Source organism: Aythya fuligula, chromosome 7 (genome assembly GCF_009819795.1).
Source record: "Aythya fuligula isolate bAytFul2 chromosome 7, bAytFul2.pri, whole genome shotgun sequence".
Taxonomy (NCBI): Eukaryota; Metazoa; Chordata; class Aves; order Anseriformes; family Anatidae; genus Aythya; species Aythya fuligula.
Window position 1 is genome coordinate 4944487 of NC_045565.1, and position 13014 is coordinate 4957500.

Sequence of the window (13014 nt, forward strand, 5' to 3'; positions counted from 1 at the left end):
AAAACCATCAGCGACCTAAAAGACTGAAAGACAGAAAAAAAAAAAAATCCGATCACTTTTTTTTTTTTTCCTCTCCTAATCTTTGCTGCAGTTGGATCCGTTTTTTCTGCACCTTTTTATTTTTTTTTTTGGCACGCGTGTGTGTTTTGGTTTTGTTGTTTTTTGTAGTTCTTTTTTTTTTCTAGACACCCCCATCCACTTTTGTCATAATTGCTGTTATTTGTCATTTGCTGGCACTGGGATCCTCTTGGACAGTCTTTTTTTTTTTTCCTATGCCTTCTGGATTGTGCTTCTCGGAGGAGGAGTGAGGCTTTATTTATTCTATTTATTTATTTATTGTTTCTCAGGACAGGGAGGGAATGTTGGAGGAGAAGAGCTGGAAAGGCGTGGGCGAAGCAGCTTTTGACAGGGGGTGCGTGGCTCCCCCCAGGACCGGCGACGGGGAGAGATGCTGCCGCCTGCCTCTCCTGCTGGGCTCGGGGCTGCCCGGCGTCTCCCTGCTCTCTCTGGTGCTCAGCCTCCTGCTTTACTTTCGGACCTCTGATCTGCAGTCCCGGGTGTCCCACTTGGAAGCGGACAGACCCACGCAGCTCCCTGCCTGGCTCTCAGCAGACCAAATGGAGACGGCTATTTTGGGAAGAGTTGACCAACTGCTTGATGAGGTCGGTGTCCTTTCATTTTGCCTGTGCAGTTTGGGGTACTGTAGGTTTTAAGGCGCGTGCGTGCTCGTGCAGTCGCGTTGTGTGTTTCTCCCCCCCCTTAAAAAGGTGTTTCTGCACAGGCGATGCTGCTAGGTTGAATTTCCCGTGCCTTCAGGTCCCTCCCACCTCTCAAACCTGCCTGGCGTTTGCTTCCCTCTGCCCCAGCGCACACTGGCACTAAAGGGGAAAACCTCATCCCTGTTCCCTGCAGGAAGAGAAGAGCCTCCAGCCCTCTCCAGTTGGTTTTTGGTGGCATTGCCTGCTGGAAGGGCTGAGGCTAGAGGCTGAACGTGAGAATTCGGTGCAGGTTTGAGCCCTGGGAGAGGGACGGGCAGGGCACACCACAGCCAGCATGACCACGGGAGGAGGAAAGCCCCGGCTGTGCTGAAGCAGGTAGCTGCAAACGTGCCAGTGCTGTGCTGGGCTGGCTTCCCTGCTGTGCCAGCCCTGAGCCTTTTGCTCCTGGCTCACAAATAAGATGTGTTGGTGCTGCCAGGATCGCTTCTGGTGCTGCTGCGGCATCGCCGCAAAGCATATGGCTGTGCTACACCCACTTGGGTCCCATCCAAACCCCACCACAGCCAGTGGGGTCTTCCTCCAAGGCTGAGGACGGGGTAGAGCTGCCGCTGAAGAAGCCCAAGTTCAAGCTGCTCGATAAAGAGGGCCAAAAAGCACCGACTTTCACTGCTGACGCCTTTCTCTTCACTGTGCTGATGCTGCTGGGGGCTGCCCAGGTGCCTCTGCCCCAGATGGGATGGGCACCCAGCAGGATCCCTCACCTCACAGGGGCTTTGAGGTGGTTTTGGTGTGTCAGGGACTGCAAGGGACGTACCCCCGAGAGGAAAGCTTTGAGGGGAGGCAGGACAAGTGTCACGAGCAGCCAGACCGGTGCCACATGGTTGCGTATCACACAGGGGGTGACGTGCAGCGTCCCCCTCCTTGCTGCTGGCACGAGCCTCCCGGGAAGTCAGGGTTTATCCGCCGGGTGATTTGAGACGTGCCGCAGGACCCCTCCCGGGGGCCGGATGGGCCGTGCGTCCTGCTGGCTCCACTGCCCGCGGCGCCTTTCTGCCTTTTTATAGCCCGGCTTAGCGAGGAAACGGGGCTGTCGCGCTGCCCACGTGCCCGGCAGCACCCCTGCTTTCTGAGCAGCCCTTCCTCAGCCCCCGGGGGCCACCTCAGCTTCACAAACTTCAAAAATAACTCGGGGAAAGGCACCTGTGCCCCCCACAGCAGGACTCCCTCCCCAGCCTTGCCGCACGCTTTTACCCAGCTCCCAAACCAGCCCCTCCTGGGGCAGTGGCGTGGGCCAAGCAGCTCAAGGTGCGGGGCGAGGGGTGCTGGAGGGCAGATGGTGGGCTGGCACATCGGGTTTTTGCTTAGGAGAGGACAAACCCCCCTGCCACCCTCCTTTTTGGTAGGTCTGAAGCAAGGCTGAGTTGGATGGGCGTCTGGATGGGCCGGTGAGGGACAAGAAGAGCGGAGAAAAACAGGGAAGATGAAGGGGAGCAGGGAAAGGGTGAAAGGGGAAAAACCGGGGAAGTGGCAAGCTGGGCTGGGGGAATAGGGGCTGGGGCTAGGATGACTGTCATGGGTGTGAAAATGAGAGGTTCATTCCCCCCACGCAGACCCTCGCTGCTTCTCGCTGCCACGTTCTCGCAGTTTCCTCATGTTCTGACCTTAATGGGTTTCACAGCTGCCAGCTCCGCGTTATCCATCACAAAACGAAATAGCCAGGCTTGAAAGAAAGCTCGCCTTTGCAAGGAGCTGGTCACGCCGGGTGGGAGGTGATGGGCACAGGAGGGCTCCGAAGCGAGGCCGGGGTCAGCCCTCAAAATTTGGGGAGGTCAGGGCAGGAGAGGGTGAGGGGAGAGGTGGTGCATGAAGGCGCTGGTGGCCCTTGCCTAGGGCACGCTTCAGCTTTTGCTACGGGCAAATTAAATCCTTGTTGCTTCCCATCTCTGTCCCTTCCTCATCTTCTCTGCCCACGAGCTGGATGCGTGTGGAGAAGCAAAGCCTGTGAGGTCTGATAGAGGAGCTCCAAGGGGTTATACTCAAACATGTACTGCTCTGCTCTGAGTGTGTGTGCTGCCCTCCAGACCGTGCCACATCTCTACCTGGGTGTCCTCGGGGGCTGTGGGCACCCGTGGGGACACCATAAGGGCTGCACCGAGGAGTGCAAAATGCCAAAGTCCTGGCAGGTGCCTTTCTGGGCAAGCAGAAATAAAGCAAAACTGGCAGGGAGAGGAGGTTGGTTGGCTTAAAATTAACATTTTATACGAACCAGCCAGTAGAGATGGTTTTTTTTGGTCCTTGGAGACCAGTTTTGGAGCATCTGCAGCTGGCTGTGGTGGTGTTTCCATCTCAGTTCAGCAGGGACGAGCGAGGAGGGGGTGGCAGATGCTTTTTCTGAAGCAGCCCGGGCAGCCCTGCTTTGCTTGCTACTGTGAAAACCTCTGCCTGGTGTCAGCAAATACCAGAGGGGAGACTTTTGCCAGGCACAAATTGACTGCCTTCCCCCAAAAATGTCTGTGTGGAGTGGGCAGATCAGGGAGAACTTTGGCTCCACGTAGCAATTCCTCTTCATTTAGGGGGCAACAGAAATTCATACAAAGAGCACAAATAAACTCACTACTGGCATTTGTAGCAGAGTTAGAACTTCCTGAAGAAGAAAATAAGGGCCTTGCCCATGCTGGGTAACATTTGGTAGTGGTTTGCCTGCCAAAAGCTTGGCAGGGTTGAGAGCACGATGGATTTAGTGCTGCTGTAAGGGGGAAAAAAGAATTTGTGGGTTTGGGGGGAGAAGTTGTGTGTGTGTGTGTAAAACAAAAGCAGGTATCTCATGTAAAGCCTGGGGGATGATCAGCTGCCCTTCTGCACTGTGATGAGCGTGCACAGCCTCTCAGGCCTGTGTCAGAGGTATTCCTCAAGTTTCTAGTGATGCTGAAGAGGCTGAGGGGCTCGGCTGTGAATGAGCAGGGAGTTTTGGTCACCACTGCTGTCCCAGTAGTCTCATTGCCTTGGGACACTCTCCTTTCATAAACAAGCAGAGGAGGAACACCTGAAAACTCCCTTTCCCTCCCCACTTAAAAGCTTTTTTCTTCCTTTTCTTCTCCATTTGCTTAAATACCTCGAGAACCGCACCGCACAATTCCCTTTCCCAGGCACAAGCAAGTTTACCCGAAGCATCCCCTGCCTTGCCCTTTGGGGTGGAAAACACTAAGCTAACCGTGTGGGATTTCTTCTATTTTCCCTTCCTCTTCCTCTGATAGCGCAGTCCCATTTCCTCACAGCTGCCTGCAGTCCTTGAACCTGGATGGGGTTACTTCCCAACTCTTGTGCTCCCTCCAGGAGAGCCTGCTGCTTGCTTTTGCGCTACGCCACGAAGTCCTGAGGCTCCAGGAGCTGGGCCTTTAAGAAAAAACAGCAGAACTGGAGATAAAACAATTAGAGTTAACGAAACCAACAGCCCTTGAAATCCTCCTGATGGGTGTAATAGATTATCTATTTGGGACATGTTTCTTTTAGCTGTTGGAGATAGCGGTGGGAAATGATTTCACCTCCCCGGGTGACTGCAAACAACTGCGTCTGCTAAAGAGCTATTAATCTGCCCCCTTTGAAGCAGTGCCCTCCCTTTCACCTAATCTCAAGTGCCCATGCAAAACAGGCACTTGCAAGGTTTAGGAGGCCACAGGCACGGTCCTTTAATGCCAGAAGAGGTTCTGCTTTCGTTGCTCTGTCCACCCGAGCCAGCCCCGTGCTCTCACTAGTGGGGAGTTAACAAGACCCAGGGGAAAAGCCTGTGCTAGTGGCTTTATTGCCCATTTCCAGCTCGTCCAGGCCCTGCCCTCTTGCAGACAGGGCTTTTCCTTTGCATTTAGTGGTGTGTGATGGCTCCCTGAGCACACAGGGGCGCGCGGTCCCTTTGGAGGAGCTGGTCAGCCACTGGCAAAGGCTCTTTCAGACCCTTTCACATGTGTAGGGGGAAGGTGCAGCCGTTATGTCACTGGAAAACATGACAGGTAAGAGCAAGCAGGCTATGCAGACAGCCTGCTCTTTCATATAGGAAAGGGTTTTGGAATTTCTACGTAGGCAAGAGGGAGACAGTGGCTGCTCTGATGTCTTCCAGGTGAAAAAGCAGACCCGAGCTCTCAGAAAGGAGGTATGCCATGTTTCCAAAGTCCTTTTATTCCTGCTTACAAAGTCAGCCTTGCCGTAAAGCGACTGTTTTTCTGTTGCCTGGAAAAGACCAGTTTCAGAGGAAAGCCTTTTCCTTCTGCTCTTGAGCAAATCCAGCTTCTCGTGTTGGACCGAGCGGTATTTTTCACAGTGGTAATGAGGGAAGCAGAAACCTCCAGGAATTCATTTTGCTTCACCATCTCAACCCAAAGTTGACCTGAGGTCTCCAGAAGCCAAAGATTTTTTTTTTTTTTTTTCTGTTGCTGTCAGTGTTTGTTTGATAGAGTCTGCAGGAAGCTGAAAGCCAGGCGCTCCTAAATTCCTGGCAGGTTTTGCCTCCCACTGAAGAGCAGCGATCCCATGGCAGCACTGCCCTTTGCACTTGCAGGGTTTGTGGAGCTGCTGGGCTCCGGGGAGCCACCTGGATGGCCAGGGGTGGGGAAAATACCCCACGCTGAGTGCCTGCTCAATGCATGGTGCTGTGTGCCCAGCCCTGCCCAGCAGCACCCCTCCAGCCCTCCCACAGGGCCCTGTTTTCCTTGAGCAGCTTCCACATCCCTGACCTTTGGTGGGGTGGGATCTGCTGCACATTTCCTTGCAGTTTTTTACCCTGTCAGCAATCAACTCTTCCCTTATAAACACAAAACCCGTGCTAAGCCCAGTTCCCAAATACGGGAACGCCACCCAGATGTGGCAGTCTCGAGTTCCAACGTTTTGGTTGGCCCGTGTGTAGATGGGCATGGGAATGTGCATGTCTACATACCCGTGGGTATCCAAATAAAGGCTCCCCTGTCCTGCTTGTGCCCATGTTTGACCATGAGCACGACGTGTTCAAAGCCAGACAGCGCTGCAGAACGGAGTCATGCCATCAGGGGTGGCAGCTAGATGGGAGCGTGCCCAAATGCCAAGATTCATGCATCTGTGCTTTTAGAGTGGGAGGGCGAACACAGATAAAATGCTGGATGGGAACTGGCAGCACTCCTGGTGTGAAACCCTCTCCCCACCATGGTATCAAATTAACTCACTATCAAAACATTTCAGTCTCCAATGCGACAAAAAAGCTCTGGACATATTCCATTTTTGGTCAGTTGCAACAACCCCTTTTGATTTTGACTTGCCGTGAGGAAGCCAGCACTTTCAAAGAGAAAAATAGAAGCGTTCCAGCCAGTTCTGCTTTTCCTCGTCCCAGGCAGAAACGTGCCTTTTTTCCTCCATAAAAGAAATGATCCCCAAACCCATGCCTTCCTTTTTGCAGGACGATGCTCATTTACTTGTGAAAATCAAGACAATGCTTTATGATCCTGAGCACGGGCTTCTTTTGAGCCCAGCATAAGACTGTTTATTTCTAAATGTCAGCCCTGGCTATGAAGCAGATTGGACGATAAGAAGATGCAACTGGAATCGCATGGTTAGCTGGGGAGATGGGGGTTCTCCGTAGCATGGTACCCTCGCGGCTCAGTCTTCTCAAATGAGTTCAAATCATTAACCAAGAGTCATTCACGGGCATTAATGAATAACTTATTTGGATTGATTTGCATTTTCTTCACTAAATTGGTTATTTTAATAATGTTCACGAATGGGTGGTGTGGCTGCTGCCCCCAAAATGTGTTTTGCTCAGGATATGGGTTGATTTTATTGACGTTTCCAGAGAGGGAAGATGCCGGGGCCTTGGGTGGCTCTATCACATCTGAGATATACGGATGGGATAGCAGAGAGGGAAGCCAACACACCAGCACCAGTAGAAATACTAATTTATTGGAAATGAGCATTTTGACATGATTCCACCTTGTGGAAGTGCTCAGGAGGTTTGGTTTCATTCTGCACTAGAGTAACATTAAACTTCAAAGCCCCTGATCATTTCATGAAAAGTCATTGCTGTTTTCAGACCACTTTCAGCTGTAATTTTCCAGTGCAGCCCTTCTGTCCCTCCAGGTGTCTCTGTGAGTGAGACACCTGGAGGAGCGTCAGAGGGAAGAGTACCTGCTTTGGTTCTCTTTTTTTGTTTTGTGTTTTTTTGTTTGTTTGTTTGTTTGCTGAGTGGGTCTTCTGAGAAATGCAGCTTTCTCATGAGGACACAGTCCCCACTGATGGCTCTTGATTTTGTAATGCCTGTCAGGAGGACCACATTTGGAGGCCATTACGAAACTCCCTTAGCCTGCTTCCAATCAAACCCTGCGTTTCTAGTTAAAGACTATGAACTTGAATGCCTCTCTGCGTTCCCAAGCTGGTCTGCTCTGTCTTTCCCATCTTTGCTGGGGCATGTCCCCCCAGTCCCACTTTTCCAAGAATTTGACGCTTTGGCTTTCAGCAGTAGTAACGACTCCTTTTTAATGTTTCTTGACAGAAATTAAAGTTTCACTTGCCAAGACATCGAGAAGTTCGAGACGCGCACCAGCGATGCAACTGCCCGGCAGGTAGGGACCTTGGGAGATGCCTTTGGTCTTCTTTGTCTACTTCTCATTGAAGGCTTTTCCAGTGCCATGTGTTATATGAATGAAAAGTTATACGTGCTCCTGTAACAAGGTGCTTTGAGTGCAGGAAATGAATACGGACAAGGGCATGGCAAGATGGGTGCGTACATAAATATTGATTCTGCATCTGACACAAACAGCAGGAAAACCAGTCACCTGGGTAGACATCTGGATGGTTAATGAAGGGGGAAGGATGCATCAAGAGGGCAAATGCTCCCGTTGGCTTTAGATATCAATGCTGAGGTGGCCAGAATGGCTTTTAGGAGATGCATCCTTCTGATTAATGTGAGGAGGGTTTGAGACATGTAGGCTAGGCCGAACACCAAAGCTGGATAGCTAAATTTTGGTGAGCCAAAATGCCTCTGGGGTGAGGAGATTTGAATTCCTTGGTGTTGTACAACTATCTGAGGCATGTTGCAGAATAACAGCCTTCTCTTAGAAGCGGCCATATATCAGGGGGGTTGAACGAAGTGGTCACTGAAGGTCCCACTCATATAGCATACAGAAATCTTATGGGATTGCTTAATTGCATTATGTTTTTAATCATGCTAATATCAAAAGGCTCTTTGAGACACGTCTTCTGAAGTGGTTTCAATACAATAAGTGACAAATTGCTATGGAAAAAACATTTGTGAATGGCATTTCATTCCATTACTATGAATCATGCAGCCTTTCTCATTGTCTTCTGATACATTTGACTGTGTAGAAGAAATAGAAAAGCGCTGGCTACCCCTCACATCCAGAGGCACTGGAGTTTTGGAAGAGTTTGAATGTGTATAACCAAACTGAGTAGCTGAAGCTCATGTTGAAAAGAAAGGGGCAGGGAAAGTTGTGTCTGGTTAAGTGCCTAAGCATGGCGTTTCCATTTTCTGTGGTTTCTTTCTTGGTTCTCTTGGTGCTCAACATGAAGCCTTTTGCAGTTTGGCGGTGGGGGTATCAAAGCGTATTTAAGTATGGTCATCTGTTGGACAGCGGTGGAAAAAATGATGAAAGGGGCTGACTTTGCTATGACTAATGTTTTCTCATACTTGATGTGCTTAGGCCTTTGTACAGATGTAGGAGGTACAGCCTCTTTTCAGAATAAAATGGGTTGGTGAGGTGGCTTGTGAAAGCAAGGCAGAAAGCCCTACAGGTTTGTGATAGAAAAGAAGTGAAATCTAGGATCCAGACTTGCAGAACATTGGAAAATGTGTGATTTGATATGTCCAAATCAGGACTGCCGGACTTTCATCTTCGTCCCTTGAACAACAGGAACCATTTGGTTTAAATTTAAAAGACAGCACAAATGAAACATCTTCTCCACTTCTCCAAAGATAGATCAAAACTAAGTTCAACTGTTTTTAAATTTAACCTTTTCCCTTCAATGGGAACACAAATCATAGCACTACTCCATTTTCAAGTTCCTGCCTAGACTTGACTTATAAATGCCATAAAACCACAGGAATGAATATCCTCCTGGTGTTTCTGAGCCAGTTTGGAGAAGGAAACGTAGAACTTGAGTGCAGCACAGGAAGAAGCAGATTCACTGATCTGAGAGGCCATCTGAGTGTGGCCGCCTGCACCACGTGTGTGATAGACGTATATCCCAAGCATTTCAGCTTGAGGTCCTCGTACTTGGTGACAGATACCCACATCCCTTGTGAAGCCTTGGCAGCGGTTGGTGCTGGGTTTCTCATAGCCCTTAGTTACCTGCTCATTTCATTAAGCTCATAGTGTTTCTGAAGGACAGCTTTGATTTGGGAGGACGGTAAACGCCCCATAAAGATTCTGGCTTCCTTGTTACCTGTCAAACTTGCCTGTTCTCATCAAATATCCTGGGGCCACAGAAGCAGTTTGTAAAAATCCACATGCCTCCCTGCCAAATTTTCACTTGAGGGAAAGGAAGCTGTGGTCCAAAGGTGAAGTTGTGTCAGGTGAAACCTGGGCTGGCTTTGGGCAGCACAGGAACGAAGGCACCTTTGGCCAGCCGTCGTCTCATCTCAGGCACTTTGCTGCGGGGTGTTTCCCTGCGGTCTCCGGGCTGATGCAATGCAGGCCACCTGAAACCACTGTTGTGCTGTCTCAGCATGGTCTCTTGTCCAGGCCGAGACCTCGGGAATCCTTTTCCCCCAATGCATTTTTTCCCCCGTGTCCAAAATGCCCCGAGGAGCAGACAATGTGACCCTTGCGGGACGCCGAGGTATTCAGAGGCACGGAGAAGCGTCAAGATGTCGCAAGACTTGGCGCATGCCTTTTGCTTCTCACCGGCCCGCTCCTCCGCCTGTAAACAAGCACACATCGTGTTCCCCACCGAAAATAAATGTTTATCAGAAATGACATTTCAGTACATCCCTAACTGGGAGCCAGGGCCCCGCGTGGCGAAGGGAAAAGGAAGACAAGTTCATCTGCTGACCCGTTCAGTACGGATGTGGAGGTCCTGGGCAAGGTCACCCACTGCCAGAGCTTCAGGACAAGAGGCTTTGTGGGTGTAAAAGCTTTGGAAAAACTGGGAATAGCGGAGCAAGAAGGCTGTGAAGCGTGTGACTGTGCCGTGGCTATCTGAGTGCACACGATAAGGGCTGTAAGAATAACAGGGTCAGGAAAACAGCGCAGCTGTATTTATAGCAAGCGATAAGGAAATATATGTTTCCTTCAGCTGGGAAGCTGGTACTTCAGATCGCTTGGGCTGGGGCTGGGCGTGACTACCTGTGAGCGAGATGTTCCACAGCACCGTGGGTTTTCAAGCTCGGAGGTCACAGTGGGCTTCTCCAGCAGCCTCCAAGTGGGGAGGACATGCCCAGCGACCTTAGCACAACCTGCCCGGGTTCACTAAGGACTCGGTTCCCTTTGTCTGTTGGTATTCCATGGGATTGTCTCCCAGGGGCATTTCGCTGGGGCTGAGCGGGTGCTGGTGGGACCACGGGCCTGATTTCTAGGAGAGAGCTTCTCCTCGTGGCTTTTGCTGAGATGAGGGAAGAGTTTCTTTTCCGTGTGGGATTTGGGCTCGGCTGCGAGCTGAGAACTACCCGAGTTCTGGAGGAGCCTCTCGTGGCCAACTGACCTCCCTTGGTTTGTGCCGTGTAATAGCAGAACCCTGCGAGGGAAAAGCATTGTATTTCAGGTCGATAGAGTGAAACCCTAAGCCTTGCTGCTCTGATCCAGACCCCGTCTGCCTGGACAGTCTCAAGCAGCCCGGGATTACCACCCAAACCCCTTCCCACAGCCTTTCTGGCAGAGGTGGGCTCCCGAGTATTTTATATACTATGACTTTTTATTAGACCTTTCCCATCTTCCCCTCTTCAGCTCCTATTTTCACTGTCCCCACGTGGTTGTTTTTCACTCTGCTGGCTGTCTGCTCCGGTCTTCGATATCCCTTAAAAAGAAAAAAAGAAAAAGCCTGGCTCCGTTCCCTCTGCCTCCGCACTGCTTGTTTTGGTCTGGTTTCTCCTCAGGCAGGTTGGGAGCCCGCAGGGCTGGAGGCGGTCAGCCGTGCGAGAGGGGAAGTGGCTCGGAGGGATGCCCGATGGCTTTTCCATCCCTCCTAGGGGATTGAAATGCCCCTCTTGGGCATTTCTTCTCTCACAACCCCTCACCCACGTTCCTCCATCTGCCCCAGCCCCTTGGCTGCTCTCTTCAGCTCCGCCTGACCATACAGAAATGAACTAGAAACTAGCAGGCACCGCCACCACCCACAACTATTGCTGCTTTTTCCCTTGGTGTAGGGTGGGCGGTGAGAGCAGCGGTGAGGTGGAGGCCCCGTTCACGCCGTGGGGCTGTGGGTGATGCCTGCTCGATCCGAGCATCCTGCTCAGCCCTGGAGGAGGCCAGCAAGGAACGTCGCGGGGCCGCGGCGGGGCCTTGGCTCCCGCCCAGGACGTGTCACCCAGCGCCGGCAGGGCCAGCTGGCAGCAGGCAGCAGGATTTCCCACGTCCCGACCCCTGCCTGGCTCGGCAGGCGGCCGGCAGAGGGAGGAAACGTCGGGAAGGGCACGACCCGGGATGTGGACAGCCCCCCAGGGCAGCGTGGGCTGAGCCTGGCCCTGCAGCACCCACATTTCTCCCTTGAGATTCCCGTCTCTTCCCCAGGCTCCCCTGGGCAGATGAGCCAAAAAGGAGAGCGGTGACCGAATACCGCTCAAGCCAGGGTGCACAAGCCAGGGTGCTCCAGCTCTTGCAGGTTTTCATGGCTTTACGTTTTCTTGCTGTCACTTTTAACTCTGCCTGTTTTTAGCTCGCATTAAAGCATTTTAGCTCTCATTTTAGCATACAGACAAACTGGAGTGGAGGGGGCGCTTGGCATCCGTGGCACGGGATGGAAAGGTTCTCCCCCGGTTATTGAAATGCCAGGGGACTGCGAGCTGAGCGGGTGGCCCTGGCTCAGAGCCCTGAGGAACGTGAGGCAGGAGTGCCTAATGAAACACCCAGCCCCGTGGCCTGCTGTCGGGAGGTGTTCCAAGCGCTGTGTTTTTGTCTGCCCCATTTTCAGGACGGTAAGTCAGCACGCTTCCCTATGCTGACTACGCAAAGGGTGTTCTGGGCTGCGTCACAACCTTTTTCTGCTTTGGAAGTGCCTGACCGTGGCTTTTTAACAACCTCCGAACAAAAAATTAATGAGAGAGGAGCTTTGTGAATTGCCTTTTTCCCTGGATACACCAGCAAAGCCCTTGCAGGCGGGCTGGCTGAAGAGCCCAGCTCCTGCCGAGCGTCCGGAGCGGCGCATCGCTGCCTCGGAAGATGCCATTAGCTAGCACGGCATCCCCACGGTGCAGCACATCTGGAAGCAAAGTTGCAGCATGATCATTGCTTAAATGCTTGTGCTCTTTCTCCCCCCGCCTTTTTAAGAATTCTCCCTGGGAATTCTATTATTCCCTGAAATTTAGCTGTGTTCCCCCGTCCACATTTTTCTGGCCCTCTAGAGTATACACACACTTCAGCCTCGAAGGTTGCTCATGCGCCCTGGCCTGCTGGCTGTATTTTGGGTTGGGGTTTGTTTGGTTTAGACATACTGTTGTTTCATTTGTTTTGAAGATGCAAACCACACAATGAATTCCACGGATTCTGCGAGCAGTTATGAATAGATGGGGATGAACGATTCAGAAGAAAACAAACAAACAGTTTGTTTGGTCGGTTAACTCTCTTTCTCCAAACACGTAGGCAGCTGTGCTCTTACACAATTGCCTGGGGCAGATGGAGGAGTCACCCCTCCTTGGCTTTTGTCACCTGGAGGTTGTTACCAGGTCTGCTGCTGAGGGTCGGTAATGGAGCAGGGATGCTCCTTATTCCCCTAAGCATCGACTCATCCGGCTTAGTCTGTGTTTGGGATTTAAGCTGGCTTTATTAAGGCTTATTTAAATGATTTTAGTGAACCTGCTGTTGTTGCCAGGAGGGCTCACACGAGCCGTTAGCACAGCTGTGAGTGCTGCCGGGCTGCAAAGCAACTGGAAGACAAGAGCACCCTGATGGTGCCGTCACACCAACGGCGTTGGAAGGGAATATTTGGCCACAAACAATCAATGCAGTCAAAAGGGAAGGTGCTGAGGCACAAAGGCTCTGTGAGAGGGTGGCTGATTTATTTACCTCTGTCTGTTTTTTTTTGTATAATTGCCCTCTTGCCATGTTTGGGCCTACCTCCTGGATGCCCCAGGGCTCCTCTCTCCACCCTCTACACTTTTATTTATTTATTC

General features: G+C 51.5%; 1 protein-coding gene across 2 annotated transcripts in view; it reads left to right on the top strand.

Moving 5' to 3' along the window:
* Positions 1-204: 204 nt before the first annotated feature.
* The window catches only part of COL13A1 (collagen type XIII alpha 1 chain), an 81852-nt gene continuing 69042 nt past the window's right edge, over positions 205-13014 (top strand). For both annotated transcript variants that reach the window (XM_032190743.1, XM_032190745.1), the window contains exons 1-2: positions 205-662; positions 7225-7294. In XM_032190743.1, coding sequence (XP_032046634.1) covers positions 360-662; positions 7225-7294 — 373 coding nt within the window. In that variant the 5' untranslated portion in view covers positions 205-359. The remainder of the gene's footprint in view (positions 663-7224; positions 7295-13014) is intronic.